The sequence below is a fragment of the Anser cygnoides genome, chromosome W (assembly GCF_040182565.1).
Source record: "Anser cygnoides isolate HZ-2024a breed goose chromosome W, Taihu_goose_T2T_genome, whole genome shotgun sequence".
Taxonomy (NCBI): domain Eukaryota; kingdom Metazoa; phylum Chordata; class Aves; order Anseriformes; family Anatidae; genus Anser; species Anser cygnoides.
The window spans coordinates 4,976,377-4,995,554 of NC_089911.1; the positions used below are offsets into that span (position 1 = coordinate 4,976,377).

General features: G+C 43.0%; 3 protein-coding genes across 8 annotated transcripts in view; 2 read left to right on the forward strand and 1 right to left on the reverse strand.

The window, feature by feature from the left end:
- Positions 1-2,665, reverse strand: part of LOC125181522 (uncharacterized) — an 18,000-nt gene extending 15,335 nt beyond the window's left edge. For 2 of the 4 annotated variants that reach the window (XM_066987531.1, XM_066987532.1), the window contains exons 1-3: positions 2,524-2,665; positions 2,193-2,376; positions 1,842-2,087 (exon numbers count right to left, since the gene is read on the reverse strand). The gene's annotated coding sequence lies outside the window, so the exon portion shown is untranslated. Of the gene's footprint in view, positions 1-318; positions 2,377-2,523 lie in introns of all 4 variants that reach the window. The other 2 variants (XM_066987533.1, XM_066987535.1) reach the window with 2 other exon arrangements.
- LOC136788833 (uncharacterized) lies at positions 2,373-6,392 on the forward strand. 3 transcript variants are annotated; one of them, XM_066987546.1, is made up of 6 exons: positions 2,373-2,788; positions 3,433-3,607; positions 3,720-3,827; positions 4,629-4,788; positions 5,644-5,729; positions 6,153-6,392. In XM_066987546.1, exons 2-5 carry the CDS (start codon positions 3,447-3,449, stop codon positions 5,671-5,673), a joined length of 459 nt encoding a protein of 152 aa, XP_066843647.1. In that variant the 5' UTR covers positions 2,373-2,788; positions 3,433-3,446; the 3' UTR covers positions 5,674-5,729; positions 6,153-6,392. The 3 variants fall into 3 exon arrangements, with proteins under 3 accessions (XP_066843647.1, XP_066843644.1, XP_066843646.1); XM_066987543.1 differs by lacking the exon at positions 2,373-2,788 and adding an exon at positions 3,018-3,142; XM_066987545.1 differs by lacking the exon at positions 2,373-2,788 and having other exon boundaries at positions 3,149-3,607.
- Positions 6,157-18,650, forward strand: LOC136788572 (ATPase family AAA domain-containing protein 2-like; the record flags this gene model as incomplete). The annotated part of the gene is made up of 8 exons (XM_066987132.1): positions 6,157-6,466; positions 7,475-7,601; positions 9,069-11,114; positions 11,265-11,461; positions 12,628-12,798; positions 13,137-13,268; positions 15,536-15,664; positions 17,082-18,650. Coding segments are annotated over 3 exons (669 nt in total), but the record flags the coding sequence as incomplete, so codon positions are not given.
- Positions 18,651-19,178: the final 528 nt, after the last annotated feature.

Consider the following 19,178-nt stretch of genomic DNA (forward strand, 5'->3'; position numbering starts at 1 on the left):
ATTATATCAAAGCTTAGAACCTTTCTTATTGCTGTTGACCTTCGTCATATCGCTGCTCCTACAAGGATGACTACTATCATTTTTACTACAGGAGGGAAGTTGTGAAAACCTGGGGGGCGCTCGTTCTGCTTAAAAAATGAAGTTTCATTGAGAGTATATCAAACTAAATTTTGGTCTAAAGTCAGAAAATAGACAAGATTCTTCTACTCCTCGGCACCCACTTTACTAAGAGCTTAGTTAGTGCTTGCTCAAGATAATGGCAAAGGCATGAAGAAGACTGTTAGAAGAGGCCACTGGCAAGGGCATGTGGAAGAGCACCTTTCTTCCTCCTGTTCTCCGTGCTGATGGAAAGGGGCCTCACGAGATGCTTGCCCTAGCACGTGTTTGAATCCAAGCACCTGAAACAACTCTTGAAGACATTTTTTGTTTCCCAGATCCAGCAGAGATGTAACAAGATCTAAAGCGTGACGAGAGCCAGCCTGGTCTGTCACAGTGATGTTTTTCCTCTGGGAGGCTTAAGAAAGAAATCAGAATAGAAAGCCTTACAACTTATTGTTTTATATGACAGCGGTCGTCGCCTAAACTTAATAAAACTTTACTGCCTCTTAGGATTTTCAAATGCATTTATTTGCACACCATGCTCCCCAGGCTGAAATGCAACGCAAGGAGCTGCCAGCTGACCCGAGCACATCGGTCAGCTCTGACTGCTTCGGTTTGAGCTCTGGCCAAAGGCCCGCGGGGACCGGGACAGTTCAGGCGGTGCGCAGGGTGGGCTGCCTGGGCAGCCCCGCACACGCAGCCCAGTTCTGGAAGGAAGCCCCCAGACAAAACGCCATTCCCTGACACAAATGGAGTGCGACTCCAGTCCACAAAGTACGAGGGGAACGGAGAAAGAAACCAGCTCCGATGTGATTCTTGAAAGTGGCCCCGAGCTTATCTGAGGAAAGCTAAACTCCAGACTGAAAGAAGAACAAACCCTTAGGGAATGCCAGTATTGATGGTAGGGGGAAAAAAAGTGCAGTAACTCGGGAAATCTTTGTACATATAGTTATGCATTTGTTCGTTGACATCTCTCCAACAAGCACAGTGCCATGGACTTGTGTTATTCTTTATCGGCTCTTCTTTTATCTTCACCTTGTCTCAAACGAGGGCACAGCCAAAGCAGGAACAATGGACATTGCTAACTCTGACCATCCTCCACTCCTACAAAGGCATCCCAACTCACCGAGACAGCAGACACTGAGAAGCACTACGTTAACTGCAGCAAGCTGCCAGCAGAGCAGGAGAACTAGCCCATATCAACCGTACAAGGTTGAAAAAATGCACTCAAGAAGTGAAATCCAGTAGAAGCAAGTGGCTAAAGCAGAACAACAAGGAAACTGGAGGAAGGAATTCCGTGAACTATTCTGTGAACTATTTTGTATTTTGAAACTTACTTTCCTGCTACTATGAGAAGCGATCAACAATTGCTTCTGAAAAGTTAGCTGTTGGGTGTCTCTAAGGAAGTAAGCGGATGCTCAAGTGCCAGCCAAACAGATAAGTGTGTTTAGGCTACGAGGCTGGGAGCTCTGGTGCCGAGTCCCTACACAGGTGACTTAGGAAGGCTCAGCACGGAAAAGGGCCACTTTCCACTTTGCCCAAACCAAAAGGGAACTCTGGAGCACACAGGTGTCAAGTACAGGTCACAATAAAACCACCTCGTTTGGCCTGAGGAATTACACCGGGGTTGCAAAGCTAGAGAGGCACAGCCTCCACAGGGACAGCAGCCGCTTACGGTCTGCCACGGGACTCCTTGGGACTGGAGATCTGGGAGAAGATAAAGCCATCAGATTCCAGTTTACCTTAGACTTTCTGCTGCATGCTTCTTAACCTAGATGGAGGAAATATGCTGAATAACTGGAGATAAACAGCTTGCTGATATCGGGGAAACTGCAAAAGCTGCTACTGCCAAGTCTTTGTGCATCAGAAAGTAAGGGAAGAGACATCAGGACTTGAACACGCAGCTAGGTGCAGGATCATCATCTCTGTCGTCTAGGGCACTTCCACATGTCTCCGCAATTTGAGTGCTTCGGCAAAGCCTGGCAGTCCTACAAATGAAACAAGAATGGCTCTGTGCCTCGAAGCATGGGAAAGTTCTGCAACGAGGGGAAAAGCACAAAGAAAGAAACCAAAACAAAGAAACAAAAACTTACAACCCATTTCATAATAAGGATTCTGCTTTCACTTCAGGGAAAATTTGACGTTTAACTTCCTCATTCCTGCTCCCACAATGAAAGCGGGCCAGCTGTTTTCTCTGCCTAACTTTGTATCGCCTTCCTTCAAGTGCCACAGGCAGCTCAAGTCCTTGCAGGCTTTGACAACCACTTCTCGGGTACACTGCAAAAGCAAAGTCGGGATCTTTACGCAGCCTCCAGTGCCTGTTTGCAAAGAGAAGCCACCCCAAGGACTTCTTCCTTCTTAGCTCAGTAGTCTTGAAAAGAGGAGGGGAAGAGAAAAGCAAAACAAACAAAACAAAACCACAACCTGAATCCAAACAACGGAGAATCCTGAGCTCAGCTGCACGGAGACCCAGGGCACTGAAAGCACCCCTTGGAGGCAGGGCTCGCCCCAAGAGCTGTGGGCCGGATCCGCTCTGCTTTGCCATGCCATGGCTATGCGGGACGCCCCGCTGCACGGAGCCTGCCTTGCGAAGAGCAGAGCTTTAGCTCCGGAGAGCTGCGCTTAAAGCAGCCAACTCCTCCAAGTGATGCTGATCGGGGATGGAAGCAGCACGACGGAGCTGGAAACGGTGTGGAATACTAGACGGCCTCTGCAGCCGCGCAAGTTGCCCCTAAGAACAAAGCAGGGTTTTCCCCCGAACCATCAAAACCTTAAGGAAAGTTGTAACCAGATGAAGCCCCCCAAGGAAGCGCTTTTACTTAAACACTGATTCTAAACCCTGGTTCTTAGCCCTGCACCTCTGCGGTTCCCCCCGCCTCCTTCTCATCACCTTTCTCCTCCCCTCCCTCTCCTTTCCTCCCTCCCTCCCTCCCTCCGTGCCTCGGCTCTCCCGCCGCCGCCCCGCTCCCCGCCCTGAGGCTTAGGCCCTCCTCAGCCTTGTGCTCTGCCCCCCTTGGGGGGGGGGGGGAATGCTGCGGCTTTGGTCGGTTTTCTAAATTTATTTGTCTTTTTTTCATTTGATTTGGGAGATTTATTGATTTATTTATTGAGGAAAGGGCGTCCCAGCCGCGTCCCCTCACGGCAACCTCCCCCGGGCCCGGCGGGGCCGCCCCGGGCCGCCTGAGCCCAAGCGGCTGCTGCTGGGAAGGGAGGCGCCAGGAAGGGGGAGCTGGAAGCGGAGCTAAAGCCCCCGGGGAGACCTTCCCGGCCCGGTTTGTGTTGCTGGAGGTGAAGCTGCAAGGGGGATTGAAAAGAAAACCTTTTTTCTTGCAGAGGCCGTTTGTTCTATGGCTCCCCAGGAACGGGAAAGACGCTGGTTGTTCGTGCTCTTGCTAACGAATGTAGCCGAGGTGACAGAAAAATACCGTTTTTTACGAGAAAAGCTTCAGAGTGCCTGGGACAATGGGTGGGGGAATCAGAACGTCAGCTTCGCTCGGTATTTGGACAGGTAAGGTTGAAATGTGCAATGTATTCTGTCAGAGTTGAAACCATCATTTTTATGGTCAACATTTTTAAGTAGAACTTGCTCTTTTTTTTTTTTTTTTGTTACTTTGGATCAGGGGCTTGAAACTGAGTTGTGTGGGGAAGGAACAAAACGAGAAATCTTTGCAAAGCAAGAAATTACCTCCCACCAAAACAGCCACTGAAAAGTCTGCAGGAGGCAAGAGGTGATGGCTTTGGATGAGAGGGAAACAGATGCAGGCTGGAAGCATGGTTATTTAAATTCATAAAGGAAGCTTGCTTCCCGAACCTGTAATTGAATTAAGTTCTGACTCGTGTTTTTTTTTTTTCTTGTTTGTTTGTTTGTTTTTTTATGGTAGCCAAAAAGCTGTAGTAAGTACTGGTCTGATTTGTTTTGTGTCGCCCAGTAACAGTGGGTTGCCACAGACTGCCATCTTCTGTTAGTCATGCCAGATAGTCCATTAGCTCTATCAGTAGAGGTCCCAGATGCTAAAGTGAAAAATCGCGTTTTGGTGACATTCCAACCATAATGTTTTTGTGCATTTTTTTCTTCAAATACTGCTGTTTTACTCTGTGTTTTCATTCTGGGCCTATCAGATGCGACCTTCAGTTATTTTCTTTGATGAGGTAGATGGCCTCGCTCCTGTGCAGTCCAGTAAACAAGACCAAATTCATAGGCAGTACATTTTTGCACCTACCTAAAATCTGCTTGATTTTTGGGGAATAAAAAAAAGGATGATGACCTGCTTAATTTCCTGTGAACACATTAATTTATCCTGAAAACTCGTAACTCAATGTCACTAAAGGTGATTTTAAACGATAGTTGAAAACAATACACTAAGCCAGATATCAGCACGTGGTCTGTGTTAACTTACCTATTTTTTTATGTCTTAAAATGAATCTTGTCCTTAAAAAGCTTGTCCTTTTTGACTACTCATGGAAGAAAGTCATGTGGAATGTAACAAAATTTACTGAACTGGTAAGTCTAAATTATGTTTTTCTACTAGTTCCATTATCTCAACACTTCTGACACTTCTGGATGACATGGACAACAGAGGGGAGATTGTGGTAGTCAGAGCCACCAACAGACTAGATTCTATAGATCCTGCTTTACGGAGACCAGGACGCTTTGACAGAGAGTTCCTCTTCAACTTGCCAGATAAAGAGGTGAGAACTTAAATTCAACGTTAATGCTAACGTGGCAAAGTCCAACTTTATAGAAAAAAAATTTACAACGTGAGCAAAAGAGTGATATGTGGAGACACCGTGTCATACCGTGGTCGGCAAATGTGGTACTGAGTATATATGGTCAAGATGATACCACCAAGTAGTTAGTTCTGTAATCAAATCTTTGATTCCCGAAGTTGTTCCCGTTTGCTTAATTATTTAATCCACGTAGGCGCTTTCATCTTGACATTGTGTTCTTGGTCTCAGTACTTCCTTTATGAATGGATAGGGGACGTATTTGCATTTGATTGTTCCCCGGGTCAGTGGTAGTAGTTTGAGTCATAATTATTTTCTTCTTTATAGTAATTGTAGCAGCTTGAAACACAGCGCTAGAAGTGCTTTCTGCGACTTTACTGACTGAAAAGCAAATTTGATGACCTAATGAGACTGTCACAATGAAAGTTTGCTCAATTTTAGAGAAGTTTTTTGGAGAAAAAAGATCTGTTTCTGGATAAATTTTTCATTCCAGTGTTTTCCTCTGGGTCATTAGGTCTCATATTTTGGAAACTTATTATAGAAGGTATAAATGCCTTTACTTTCATTGCAGGTTCCTATCAAAAGTTCAGTGTAACAAATTAAGAAATAGTGGATTTCCTGGTTGAAAATGCAGAGTGTATATTACGTAACTGTACAATACTTGAAAGTTTAGCAAACAAGAAAAGTATATTAATATATGGGGGGTTTTGAGGGAAGACTGTTTTTTGTTTGTTTTATTTTTGGTTTGTTTGTTTTTGTGGGTGTTTTTAAGGAAAACTTAGGACAAGCTAAAATGCGATGATTTTGTTTCCATGCTAGAAAAGAAATTTTCAAGATTCATACTCGTGACCGGATCCCTAAGCCACCGCACCTGTTGCTTGATGAGCTAGCTGAGAAATGCATTGGTAAGACTGAAAACAAAATGTATTAATGCTTGTGACTAAGTTCTGAAGAATCTTAGCTTGTGCCAGGCAGTACCCAAGCTCTTGTGCCTTTCTGCACAACTAGTCCATGAGTCAGCTGGCACGCCTTCGTAGCAATCAGGTGCTTTCATCTATTTATTTTTGTTGTCGTTCTTCGTGTTGTCTGAGAACATTGAATGGTTTTGGGGCATCTTCCTCAAGAGTACAGTTTTGATGAGGGGCCTGCTTCTGCTTAATAAGCACGGGATATCAGGCAGTGAGCAACATAACAAAACTTCCCTGCAGGGCGGTAGCACTTTCAAGTCCCTGTTAACCTGTTTAGTTTTGGCATTACAAATTCTTTAAATGTTGCATATTGTAAACCTGGGCCTTGACTAATGTAACATTTGGTTTTTGTTTATTAAGGTAATGTGGTGCAGATATAAAATCCTTATGTGCTGAAGCTGCGCTGTGCTCTGTGTGTCGACGCTATCCTCCGATCTGTGCAAGTGGGGAGAAATTGCGACTAGACGTTAATTCCATGAAAATAAAAGCAAAGGCTTTTTTTATGGCTCTGAAGAAGGTTGTTCCAGCTTCAAACAGGATTGTGGCTTCACCTGGACAAGCACTGTCACCCATTTTTAAGCCGCTTTTTGAAAATTCAGTAGTGAATATTTTACAAGCCGTGCAGAAGACATTCCTGCATGCAGAGCTTGCGCTAAAGAAGGACCAACAGAAAGGTATAACCGTAGCATCCACTTCTTTAAAATTCTGCCAGAGCGAAAGCTTGTGGTTTGTGCAATCAGCATACAGAAACCTTCCAGACATAGTGATGGTAGAATTTTATTATTTGCACGTGCGTGTGTTTATTTTGGGAATATCTGGAATATAATGCATAGGTTTTATTCTGGATTCTAAACTGCAATGCCAAATAGAAGCTCTGAATGACCCAACACCCGGTAGAGGACTATGCGTTCTCTGCTAAAGCATCCTGCTTCTGACAGTAGCTAAGACAATTAGCATTTGTAGAGGTTGACTGAAGGTTTGAAGTATAAGGCGCCTCTTTTCCTTTAAAAATAAAAACTCCGATACGTGGAGGGGAAGCATTTTTAGGTTGGTGTTTTTAATTCCTTTCTGAAGAACATCGGGACCAGGATACAAGTATAACTGGTTTAAGCTAAATATTGTTTTAGCTATCGTGATTTTTCACCAGTCTCCTAATTTAAATGATTGTGGAAGCAGAGAGGCTAGGGGATTGGTAATTGCGCCCCTGCTCTGCTGTCTGCCTTCTATCTTCTCCTTCAGTGATCTTTAAGGAGCCTTACGTAGAAGACGCATTGGTCTCTCTGCCAGGTCTCAGTAGTCCTAGACGAATGGAATTCTGTGACCATCACATCCTTAATCCCCGTGCTTTCATTGTGGGAACCTCCTCCAGAAAGAAAGGGTCTTGTTTTTATAGCTATTTAGCAGCTACAGAAATTGCTCCTAATCTTCTTTATTCTAAGGGGGAAAAAAATCACCAACAGAGTAGCGTACCTTATACATACACATCAGTGGGACGTAAGACAGCTTTATTGAGACTTGTGCCATCTCCTTAGATCTGTGGTGGGATGAACTCTAGGAAGTAGCATTGTGTGTGTGCCCTCAAATGAAGCAATGGTTTTGGCACTGATTTAGAAGCTGTATTAATGCAAGAGAAAGAGGCACAGGCTATTCAGGAAAGTTAACAAACCTCTTTTGTCTTTCAGACAATTTAAATCCTATTTTACAAGATGATATACTTGACAGTGATGACGACGCATCCTCAATCTCTGGAGATGAACTACCAGATAAAATGCCTGACAGACGAGCGGAAAAATTCCTCTGTTTCTGCAGGTAAAGAAAGATGGGTCCCCATTATGTTTACATTCTTAGGACTGCTGAGCCTTTGTAAACAGTTTCAGCCGTTAAAAGCGTGAGGGTTGGTCGAGGAAGGGGGAACATCAAGTTTGTGTGTTGAAGGGGTGCTCGGTATTCTCAAGAAGAAAGTGTGAAGGGACTAAAGTTCTAATGAAGTAAGTTGCTGTAAATGATCAAAGTGAAAAGCCCAGGCTTCTCTTCCCGAGCCAAAGTGATCCGCAGACTACTAGAACATGTCTACTTAATCCATGGCATTCTTTGAAAGACTCCAGACCACATAAACGTGCTGTCTGTCCTTTTAGCTAAAAATAAGCAACTTTCTGGATTTGTGTTGCCACCTTTTGCCCTTCTGTTTTGCAGGACTGCTAAACAAGTAGTGAATTCTGTAGCAGAAGGAAAACTGAGAAATGGATTGTTAAAACACCTTGAGACAAATTCAAACGGTGTTTTTATTTGTTACCATTAAGCCACCAAATTGTGTTATCTTTTGGTATTTTAATGTGGAAGTCACGTAAGCCCACGGTTGGAAAGTTAGATTATGTTGTCACAGTCGCGTCAGTTATTTTTCTCACTTTCTATTGCTGTGCTGTCCAGAAAATGTTCTGTCCTTTTGAGCAAAGTTAACTCTCTAGCATCTTTGATTTAAGCCAGTAAAGGTACAGCCTTATTGTAGTGGAAAAAAAGCAAATGCTTCTCGCAAATATATTTCCTAGTAGGAAAGCAAGATTGCCAGGCTATTAATTTGCAGTCTTGAAAATTAAGTCTTGCGTCTTTAGTAACGAATAGGAAACAGAAGGGAAGAAGATGAAACAATTAGAATGACTGAATAAATTAACTGGAAATCTTACATGTGTTTAATGTACCGCTGTCATTTAACCAATCCAGTTGTGTGCTGCTTTAGATACGGCCCATGTGGTTCAGCGCCCACATCCATTTTTTTCTAGAAAAGCTGTTCTGCTCCTTTCTTACTACCTTCTCCAGTAACTAGGGCCACATTTCGGCTAAACTTGACAGATGTAGAGATCTCTCGGGTACTTCAACTTGAGACCTTCTGAAGACTGGTGTATATGGGAAGTGATGAGATCCAGATTGGTGTGTGCTGAGAGAGAAAGTTGCTGTGCTCCCCCATATCAGGTAGCAGATCAGGTGTCGTCTATGTATTTGGTTAGACAGTCCATGTGTACACTTGAGGAGTCATTACGTAGCCCAGCCAAATGAACAGCAGACACGATAGAGATGGGCGGGATTTCTGAGGGGGAGTAATGGCACAAGATTGTAAGAAAATGGGCTTTGATAGTCTTCCTGATCACAGAACAGCTTATTACTTGCTGGAAAATGGAGATTATTTGGGGGTGGGAAGTATACAGGAAAAGTGCTTGGAACATCTGTGTGTCTATTCAGCACCTCATTTCTAAACTTGTTTTCTTATGACTCTTGTTCTAGGAGTGCTTACTACAAACCGACATCGTGTCAGCCTCATCTGCTAATAGTAGGAAAAGCAGGATATGGCCAGGTTTCTTATTTTGCATCTGCGGTGTTGCATGCTTTGGAGAAGTTTCCCATTCACACCCTGGACCTATCCATTCTGTTTACAAATATTGCACCGCCAGAAGAAATATGCGGAGTGGTATGTTTTTTTCTTTTTCTTCTCATAGGATTCATTGACTGTATGTAAAGGATCAATTGAGTTGCAAGTAAGGTAAGCAAAATTCATTGGTAATGGAGGTGGCCTTGTTTTCATGTGCTGTTATGTTTGCTTCTGTCTGAAAATCCACTTTTCTTTTAGAGAAAAGCATAAACATTATGGATGTTGTACACATCCACATTTTCCATACCGAATTTTACAGTGAGGATGTTGCTAGCAGCTCAGGAAGCTGGGAGGTGCTGTTAATAGAGCTCTGTCTGTGGAAAGAAATGCTGGTCTCAGTGGGATCCAGAAAGTAGTTTTCCTTGCCTCATAAGACTGTGTGCTCTCAGTAGATGGCTCTGTATCAGACTGCATGTTGTGTACTTTTTGTAGCCTTGTTTTTTATTCTGTTTGTAAGGCAGCTAAGGTCTGGGGCTTCTGTTTGTTTTGTTTTTACATGTACATATACAACTTGTGCTGTTGCAGTATGTGCAATCAAAGCATTAAAATTCACAAAACGCTTCATTTACAAACTGATGTGGTTTTAACTCGAAAAAATAAACATAAGCAGATTTGGTGTTTTTACATTTAGGCAGGAAATCCTTTTTGTTGTTTGACATCACCTTTAGTAAAAACATTTGTGAGCCGTACAAGTAAGGACAGGCCCGTTACATGACTGGATAGTTGTGTCTTAACAGGCTACTCTACGTGTTTTAGTTTTTTTAGTGTTTTAGTTTTCTTCTCCAAGCTTTCCTTTTCGCTAGCTGATCCAAAATGCTCAGAAGACAGCACCAGCATAATTTGTGCAAAATATGCAGTGCTTGAAATGTAAATGACAAAAAGATATTTTTACTGAAGAGATTTCTTCTGACAGTCTGTCATTTCATGCTGTACTGGGTAAACTGCTAATAATGCAATTTAGTAGAGAATTGAAACGCTTTAATAAAAAAATCAGCTTCTTTCTTCATATGAGCCAAAGCTTTCTAAGCTGGAAAGCCGAGATCCAGTTTCTGCTTAAGTAACTTTGAAATCAATTTATAGTTGTATTCCTAAACAAACTGTAGTAAAAGTACATGCATAACTTGGATGACTTCTGAGCGTTTACATTAAAGGAAGGTGTTCAAAACAGGAACAAGCTGTTCTCCTTCTGATTATTTTGTCTCAGTTATTGGGGGAGAGAATGGGTCTTACGTAGGTGTGTTTATTGTCAACTGCTTTGAAAGTGCTTAAGTTTCTGCAGCAGTTTGTGTGCTGGTTCTAAATTCCTTCTAAAATAAGTCTTGAAATTCCTTACCTCCCTTTTGATACTAGAAATTGAATAATGGAGGAAACCCAAGAAGTGCTAGCTACTTCAGACACCTTCTTTTGGTACAGAAATAAAAACTCAGCAAAAAGCCCTCACTTGTCTCCTGAAGCCTTTCTCTTCCCTCTATAGCCATAAAGGTTCTAACTAAAGGGCAGCAAGGCAAGTAAATACAAAGTAAGCGATCTTGGATGTGGTGAATGCCATTACTTTATCATTGCACAATCCTTTCATTGAAATGTAATTCTGCAGGTGTTTCTTAAAGGTGATATTTGAACTTGCCATGCTAAGCTGTGAAAATGTAGCCTTTTAAGGCCAAGAAGATAACTTCAGTTTGTCTTCTTCAGGTTATTAGTAATTTTAACAGGTACTCATCTTTTTGGAATAGAGTACGATTTCTTTGTGGCCTTAAATCTGAAATGTTTTTTCTCCTTCTGCTTTCGATCCAAAAATTATTTATTAAGGAATTTGGAGAAGTTTACGAGTAAGGAAGACAGAACAAAATTTTTTGAGGACCTAACTCTAAATGGAACTGTTAAGCCTCCGGTAAAGAAAGCAGGTGAGGATCTAAGAAGTACATCTAAAACCCTCCTAACTGAAAGTTACTAGCTCTTTGGTATTTTCTTTGCTGGTCATTTTCTATCGGTAATTTTTCATCTGCTTGTATTTGAGTACTGTGAATTGGCTAATTTTTCCTGGTTAATTGAAGTTCGCCGGACATTGGAAGTCCTGCCTGTAGCATCACCAGCTGAGCCTCAAGAGCCGACAGAGGAAGAAGTAGGACTGCTGGAGGAGGAATTGGAGGATATGTTGCGTGAACTTAGAGTTTTCTTAAGGGAGCTTACTCAGAGACTTGCCACTGACAGACGTTTCGTGGAATTTACAAAGCCCGTTGACCCACAGAAGGTAAACGAGCGTTGATCTGTGCGTAGCATCTTATCTGTGTGTACTTGTAATTTCTCAGTGTTTGTATTTCTCAGCATTTTGGGGAAGGAAGGTTTAACTTTGTTTTTAGGACTGCTCTAGTGCACTGTTGTGATTTTGCAAGAAGCAGGCAGGGCTTTTACTTCTGCTGACTCTCCAATATCTGTGATTGGATTATTCGCTGAAAGCCCTGGTTTCATTCTAAACCGTCAGACCAAATGCCACCACGGCTTGCTCATGAAAAGGCTTTGATATGTAGGCATGTTGGAGCACTGAAAAGCACAGAGATCTTTCTTTATAATTACAAACAGTATTTACAGGACTATGTTAGTGAAGTCTGAAGCTCTTTATTGGACTGTCAGTTTCTGTGGGAACAGGAGTAGAAGCAGCAGTTTGTAAAAGAAGTTTTGAGATTCTGTTCTCTGTTTCATCTGGAACTCCTCAATATGAGATCAGCCTGAAGTGCTGTGTGTTTTCTTTTTCCTCCCATTTGCTGCTTAGGTCCCTTTTTCTCCTTTCATGTAATCAAAAAGTCTAAACTAGGGGCATATACTTCAAAGACAGATGTAACTGGAATATGCCCGCGTATCAGCAAAGTCCTGTTCACGTAGGCATGCGCTGACTTTTCTTCTCCTTTCCTCCTAGGTTCTTGAGGTGTGAAACATCTAGACAAATACATATGTCCTCATGCAAACTAGTCATTAGGCACCTCTTATGGTCTGAGTAAAGAAATGAGCACCCCTGAGCCCAGTTATCTCATTCTAAAGCAGATGCCTGGAATAGACGCCTCAGAGGTGCAATTTGTGCGCCTTTTTCTCAATGTCAACAACAAAGAGAATGTCGGATGGCTTACTCAGATTTCATTGCTGTGATTTTTCTGAAGCAAAGTGAAATGACTCTCTCACCCTCGGTGTTCCTTCTCTACCATGCTTCTGACCTCCCTACTTCATTTTTTCTTCTTGTAGCAGCTGTAACGCCAGTTGAAAGAGCCCTTCCGTTTTTGAGAAGCGAAGTGGTTAATTTCAGCATCTTCTGATGCGTCACAAGTATTCAGGGTTTTAAGAAGACATTTATTGAAAGTCCAAATGATTTTGGTAGACAGCGTGCAAGTGTAAGAAAACCTCTGAACACATCTATTTGATTGGCAGGTACCTGGCAGGTACGTGGTTATGCAACAGTCATTAAAGAGGCAATGGACCTTTCACCAGTTCTCAGTAAAATTGACTCGCCCCAGTACCTAAGTGCAGGAGACTTTCTGAAGGATATTGATCTAATCTGTAACAATGCCTTAGAATACAACCCAGATCAAAGACCTGCAGGTGAGGATGTGCTTTTTATGCCTAGTTTAAAAAATCTGTCAGATGTATAGATGGATAAATGCTGTGTGTGGACAGTAGCCTTTGGATGGATTAGATGATTTTGGATATCCACAGAGAACATTTCTTACCGGGTTGTAAATATTTTAGCATTTTGCTACTTGGGCATGGAATTGGGATCTAAGTGTTCACAAGGAACATCTGCTTTTTGTTTGATTGGGGGGTGTTTGTTTTCTGTCTCAGTTTCAAATTTGTATGGAGCAGTGACGTTAGCTGGAAAGAAGGGAGAAGCCAAGTATTTCTCAGTGAAGATGATAACAATTCTGTCTCTGTATTTGTAGAAAGAGATTGTTTTGCAGGTACAGGATACTTCATTGAGACTGTATTCTACATAAACAGAAAACCTGACTGAAGACATTTGTGTCATTCCAGATTCTTAGACACTTCAACTGACTCCTACTGGACATTCTCAGGTAGGACAGCAACAGATGAGTGTTGAGAACACTGTGGAAGCTTCCACAGAGCCAGACAATGTAGTTATTGTGGATCACTATGAGCTCAAAGTATGTCTAATTCCAACTTTTTGTAATACTCAAATAGGACATATTCTTGCGACCAGTACAACTGCAAATTAAGTCAGTTGTTAAGCAATGCCAGTTAAAACAATTGGAAGGACATATAGATTGTGAAGTAATTCAACCTATAATGCACTGTGACTGTTTAGTTTCCACACCTCGTGTAGATTTCTGTAGGCTACCGTTTGCTTTTGGTCAACTGTAGCTGAGGAGACAGTTTCTTTGCCTAATTTTTAAGGTAAAAGGCCTCGTTGAATTTTAAAATACCGCACTGATGAGCTGCTAGTACTATTGGTTATGATTGTTGTTTTAACAATTTTTATGATGGGTTTGAGGGCTTTTCTTTGGGGATGTTTATTATGTATTTAGTTTTTTTTTTGCATGCTTTGATGTATTAGGAACCTGAAAAGGATCTTTATTTCTTGCAGTGATGATTTTAAACCTGAAGATAGCAGGTTGACATAAACTAGCTAGTCATGGATAAGCGACTACTTTTCTGAAATTCCTTCAAAATGCAGTATTAATATTTCCCATCCATACTATTGCAGTGTAATAAGGGTTTGCCAATCCCTCACGGGAGGAAGGTGGTTATCCTAGGCTCCAGTGGGGGAAATGGGTAAGAGTGGCCCTAGGTACGTGAGGAAAAAGGTTCCTTTGCATGAGTTGGAGAGGGCATGAGTAAGGACCATCTTGAGTGGAGAGCAGAATGAGGGAAATTAGAAATTAGAACGAGGAAATTAGAATTTAGGAAAATTGCTAGGAGTCATGGAGGTTGGCCCAAAACAGATTAGGACTGCTGTTTCTGTGCTGCATGAATCCTGTGTGGGGAGATTATGAGCAGATAAGAATCCTCTTTGGTAAAGGGGCTTGTCAGCACAATTTTTGTCACATCCTTAAGCTGTGACCTAATTTGTAGAGGCGATACTAACTTTTTAAAGGTGTGTTCCTAAGGAAGCAGATTCCAGGTTTCTCTGTTGTTCGTGTCTGCCAATATATATGGAAAAGCCATAGAGGTTTTTCACAGAGTCAGCTAGGTAAACCTCAAGAAGTAGCTGGATTTTTGTTGTTGTTGTTTGCTCCTTTGTCCTCGAACTTGATGAATTTCTTGATCAGCGTGCAGCCATCTACATGGCAGCAGTTAGGTACAGTTTCACATGGGACCTCGACCTTTCTCAGATTTTCCTTTTCTGTTTACTGCAGCTGAAAGCGCTCTGGGTGTTTTCTGTGTGTTTTATCTCCATGTTGTATAGAATGAAGTTGAGGGGAATACTCAGGTTTTGTGCTAGGTGGTCTGAGGCAGGCAGAGGCAGAGTTTGATGGTAAGATGATGAGCAGCAGTATTTCCAGGGCGCAGTAGTATTTCCGTTTGGCATGGCTGCTCTCTAAAGCTACATACTCACAGTCTCACAGCGATAGTGAACAGCTGTGGCGGTGGAAGAAGGTGCTGCCACTAGCTTGTCACTGTGGCTGTGCCAGAGATTATCATCTCTGCATCTTTGGTAATAGAAACGACTGTGTGAGAGATTGGTAATTGCTACAAGCAGTCTCTACTATTTATCCAGCCCTGAATTGAAAGGTAGGATTGAACTAACTAGTCTAACTTTGCTTTGGGTGCTTGAGCAATCTGTTCTGCCAGCAGAGTTGTAGGCATGGTACACATTTGGCTAAAGGGTAAAGGGAATCGCCTAAGGATGCTTCCTTCTCCAGCTGGCACAGCTGTATCTACAAGATCTGTAGCCCAGCTTCAAAACATGCTTTTTACAGCGCCCTGTGCTGCTGCAACGGCTTCTCTAGTGAAATGCAACAGTGGCTTTGCTGTGGCAGCAACTATCCTACAAAGAGGATCGTGTCATTCCCTGCTGCTTTGGAAGCAGCTGACTTGCAATTATGACCATAGATGTGATAGATTGATTAGTAATAAAAGATTGTCTGAAATGTAAGCCTTTCCTTTCTCTGAAGTATGAAAAATGAACTCATTTTCTCCACTGAAATCACATGGGATATTTACTCTGTTCTCTGAAGTGTCACATTTTATTTAAGAGCGTAAGAAAAGTAGGATGTCACTTGTATTGTTACTGTTGAACCTCTGGAAACATAAAGAGCGTATTCAAAGGATCTCGTGCTCTTGTAAGGTTATTTGTTTTTTTCCCCATTGTTTTCTTCAGAAACTGTTGCACACTGTCATTGAGCTAACTAAGGGATTTGACGTATTTCACTTGGAAAAAGTATATGGCACGATTAATCAATGTATTTACAAACATCGGGAAGACTATGACAAAACCGATTTGGTGGAGGTAATTTTTGGTTTGTGTTATAGCACTTTCTGTCACCGTTCTGCAGTATTTGTGCATTCTGGCTATCACGGTAATTTAGCATTGCTCTTTACTGCTTAGTTGTCTGTGCACAGACAAAAACACAAGTCAGACTTTTTCGTTTCAGTCTGGAAGACGTTTATCCGTATTGCAAAACCATTGTTGTACTTGGCATAATTGTTGGCAGTTTCAGCAGGAGAAAGGTGGAACTCGAAGACAGTGGGTTCACCCACACAGCCCTTTCAAAGCAGTTAACCTTAGTCTGTCAGTAGTTTTTCTTGGGGGCGGGAGGGCCATGAAGGGAAGGTGCTTTTCTAAGTCTTTCGCTTCCTCTCTCTCCCTCTACGGCCAGTCAGGCATGGTAATACTTCGTAGTCGTTCCATCCTTGGAGAGAAATTGAAGTATATAACAAGAGTTTGAGACTTCTCTCTAGTCACACTCTAATCTCTTTTTAACTAACATGCTTGACCATCTGTAATTTGGGAGATTTCTGCCTGTGCCAGTTTTACACTAATGAGTCAAATTCTCTGGTCTCTTCCTGTAAAAGATGCTTTCCGAGTTGTCAGAACTCAGCAGAAATCTGCATGAGGCATCCGTGGTCCAAGTCAGGTGTTCCCAGTGTACGTTGGCTATTCAGTCTTCTGATTCAAGATCCTTGAACCCATTTGTCTTGGGGTCGCTTGTGCTTGAGAACAGATAAAAGTTGTTATGCCTATCTGTCTGCCCTAAAAAGAGAGTGCCTCTTTTTTCAGGCACTGGTCATCTCAATCTCTTCTTCCACATCTGAGAAGGAGTTAGAACGGACGCTCTGTTCCGCCTGTGAAAGAGAGAGGATTCTTTGGATTCAGGGAGGCCGCTCCTGAAAAAATGAGATCTTTTAGCTTGAGAAGGGCTTCCCTTCTGTTATCTCAGGGCCTGTGAACTTTTGTAACTTAACTTGTAATACTTAAATTAAAAGTAATTAGCTTTCTTGGTTTTCTATTTCTTCATTTAGCTTTAACAAACAAATCTCTCCTATTCAGAGGGCACTGTACAAGTTAGTCAGGAGCGTGCTCTGCTGTAGGAAGAGAGAGAACTTAACGGGTAATTATTCAAAGTCTAGAAATTAACTTCTTGAGCTTGTTGTGGCTTTTCAGGAACTGTTTCTAACTCTTCCTAATTGTTGTGAAACCACTGCTGATACAGGTCCATACAGTTTATATCCTACCCTCTATTTTGGATGCATAAGGATGCATCTGAAGCTAGAAGGGGTAATAGGTCATTGTGATGGTGGTAGCACACTATTTTGCTAAATATTACTGACTCTGTATGACAGAGTCTTTATTTTTATAGTAATAGAAAGTGTTCTAAAGCTTTCATTTGTGCTTGCTGCTAATTTGTCTTTGTTTTTCTTATTAGGAGATTAAGAAAGGAATCGCAGTCTTCCAGTATTTCAAGTAGTGGGATCTTCAACATGATTTCTACTCTCCAAGGCACCCAAGTTTCAAGGCAGTGAAAAATAAGAAAAAACCATCATCCCAGGTTACCCAAGCACATAACCAGAGAACACAAGTTCCGTGTTTGAGCACCAAAGCATCTTCCCGGTGCATTCAATCACCATTCTGGAGCACCCAAGCTTCTTCTTGGATGTGGTCTTAAACTAACAGAGGATTCATTTCCATTAGATTTTTGGAGGAAATTCTTCATACTGCCCACTGTGACACCTGGGTGACACAGCCACCGCTGCCCTCCTAGAACAACAAGCTTGTTTCCAGAAAAGCAGCGCATCTTACCTGAGGACACATACATCTCCCTGAAGCACCCAAGTATTGTTCTCAAGCACTCAGCAATCTCGGAGCACCCAGGCATGTTAACGGGGCAAACAAGCACTTGCCCAGGGAACGCAACGACACTTGTAGTAATCAGGCCCCTTCCTGGAGGAGACAAACTGCTCTCTGCAGTACTCAAGCACCTCCTGGGGCACCCACGTATCTCCCAGGTTAATAGGAGCATCTTCCTAGAGAGCCCAAGGACATTCCCAGGGCACACAAGCACCTCCCTCCTCAGAGCACATAAGCATATCCCTGCTGCACCCAAGGTTCTCCCCTGGTCACTCAGGCATCTCCCTGGAGATCCTAAAACATCTTGGTGGAACACACAAGCACCTCCCTGGGGACACCACCCATCTTTGTGGACCTGCAGACATCTCCCCAAGGAATCCAGCACCTTCCTGGAACACCCAACTGTCTTGCTCAGAGCAAGCAAGCACTTCCCTTGACACCAAAACCTATACCTGGAGCACCCATGCCTCTTCGTGGAGCACCCAAGGATCTCCCTAAGATACCCACGCATCTTCCCAGGACACCCAAAAACTTGGGCTGAAGGTCTGCAACACCGTTTCTGCAGCAGACACTTGGTTCCCGTTCTGCTGGGGGGGCTGCTCAAAGCCAGCCCCTGCTTGAGCAGCTGCTGAGCTCCAGCCCCTGCTCAGGCTGCAGCGGGACTCTGGCCCTGCTCAGCCTCAGACACGGCTTCAGCCCCTGCTCCATCGCGCACTCACCTCCCTGTCCTGCCCTGCTCTGCACTCTGCTGCCTGCTACCAGGGTCTTCCGTCCCAGCTGGGGCCTGCCTGCAACCAGGGGCCTTTTATCCTGACTGGGCTGCCATGTCACGGCCCCGCTGTGACACCTGGGTGACACAGCCACCGCTGCCCTCCTGCCCACGGTAACACCTGGGTGACACAGCCACCTCTGCCCTCCCGCCCAATGTGACACCTCGATTACACAGCCACAGCTGCCATCCCACCTACTGGGACACCACTCAATATCTCTTTTTTTACATTCACAGGTTTGTCAGTGAAAATAAAATTTAAAAGAATTTGTCAGATTCACCCCCAGAAAAAAATATTTCTGGCAACTTCTGTAAAGCTCACCGGTAATGAATACCAAATAATTCTTGAAGTTCTAATTAAAAGTGTTGGTGTTTTTATTTCTTTGTGTGTTTCTTGTCCTTTTCTTATTAAAGTTACATGCATATGCTTTTCTCTTTCTCTAGCTTGGAAAGTTCTCTTACAAAGATACCTTCTATTTCTAGCTGCTTTCTGTACTCTTCTGTTAAGAAGAATCCTCATGGTCTGTGTCTTGTCCTTGTCTCTATGTTTGCTTGGTCAGGTCTGTGTCTCAGCACTTCTGCTTATTATCACAGAATCGTAGAATCATTTAGACTGGAAAAGAGCTCTGAGGTCATCAAGTCCAAGCGCTAACCCAGCCCTGCCAAGTCTACCACTAAACCATGTCCCCAAGCACCACATCTACACGTCTTTTGCATAGCTGCAGGGACAGTGACTCAACTCCTTCCCTAGGCAGCCTCTTTCAAGGCCTCACAACCCTTTCAGGGAAGAAATTGTTCCTCATACCCATCCCGTACCTCCCCTGGTGAAACTTGAAGCCATTTCCTCTTCTCCTATTGCTTGCTACTTGGGAGAAAGACTGACCCTCATCCTGCTACAACCCCTTA

Bases quoted from the DNA above. Each gene is read 5' to 3' on its own strand.
- LOC136788833 (XM_066987546.1), top strand. From the start codon at position 3,447: ATGGCTCCCCAGGAACGGGAAAGACGCTGGTTGTTCGTGCTCTTGCTA. The intron at 3,828-4,628 runs GTGATGGCTTTG...TTTTTCTACTAG, and splicing joins AAGTCTGCAGGAGGCAAGAG to TTCCATTATCTCAACACTTC. The intron at 4,789-5,643 runs GTGAGAACTTAA...TTTCCATGCTAG, and splicing joins TCAACTTGCCAGATAAAGAG to AAAAGAAATTTTCAAGATTC.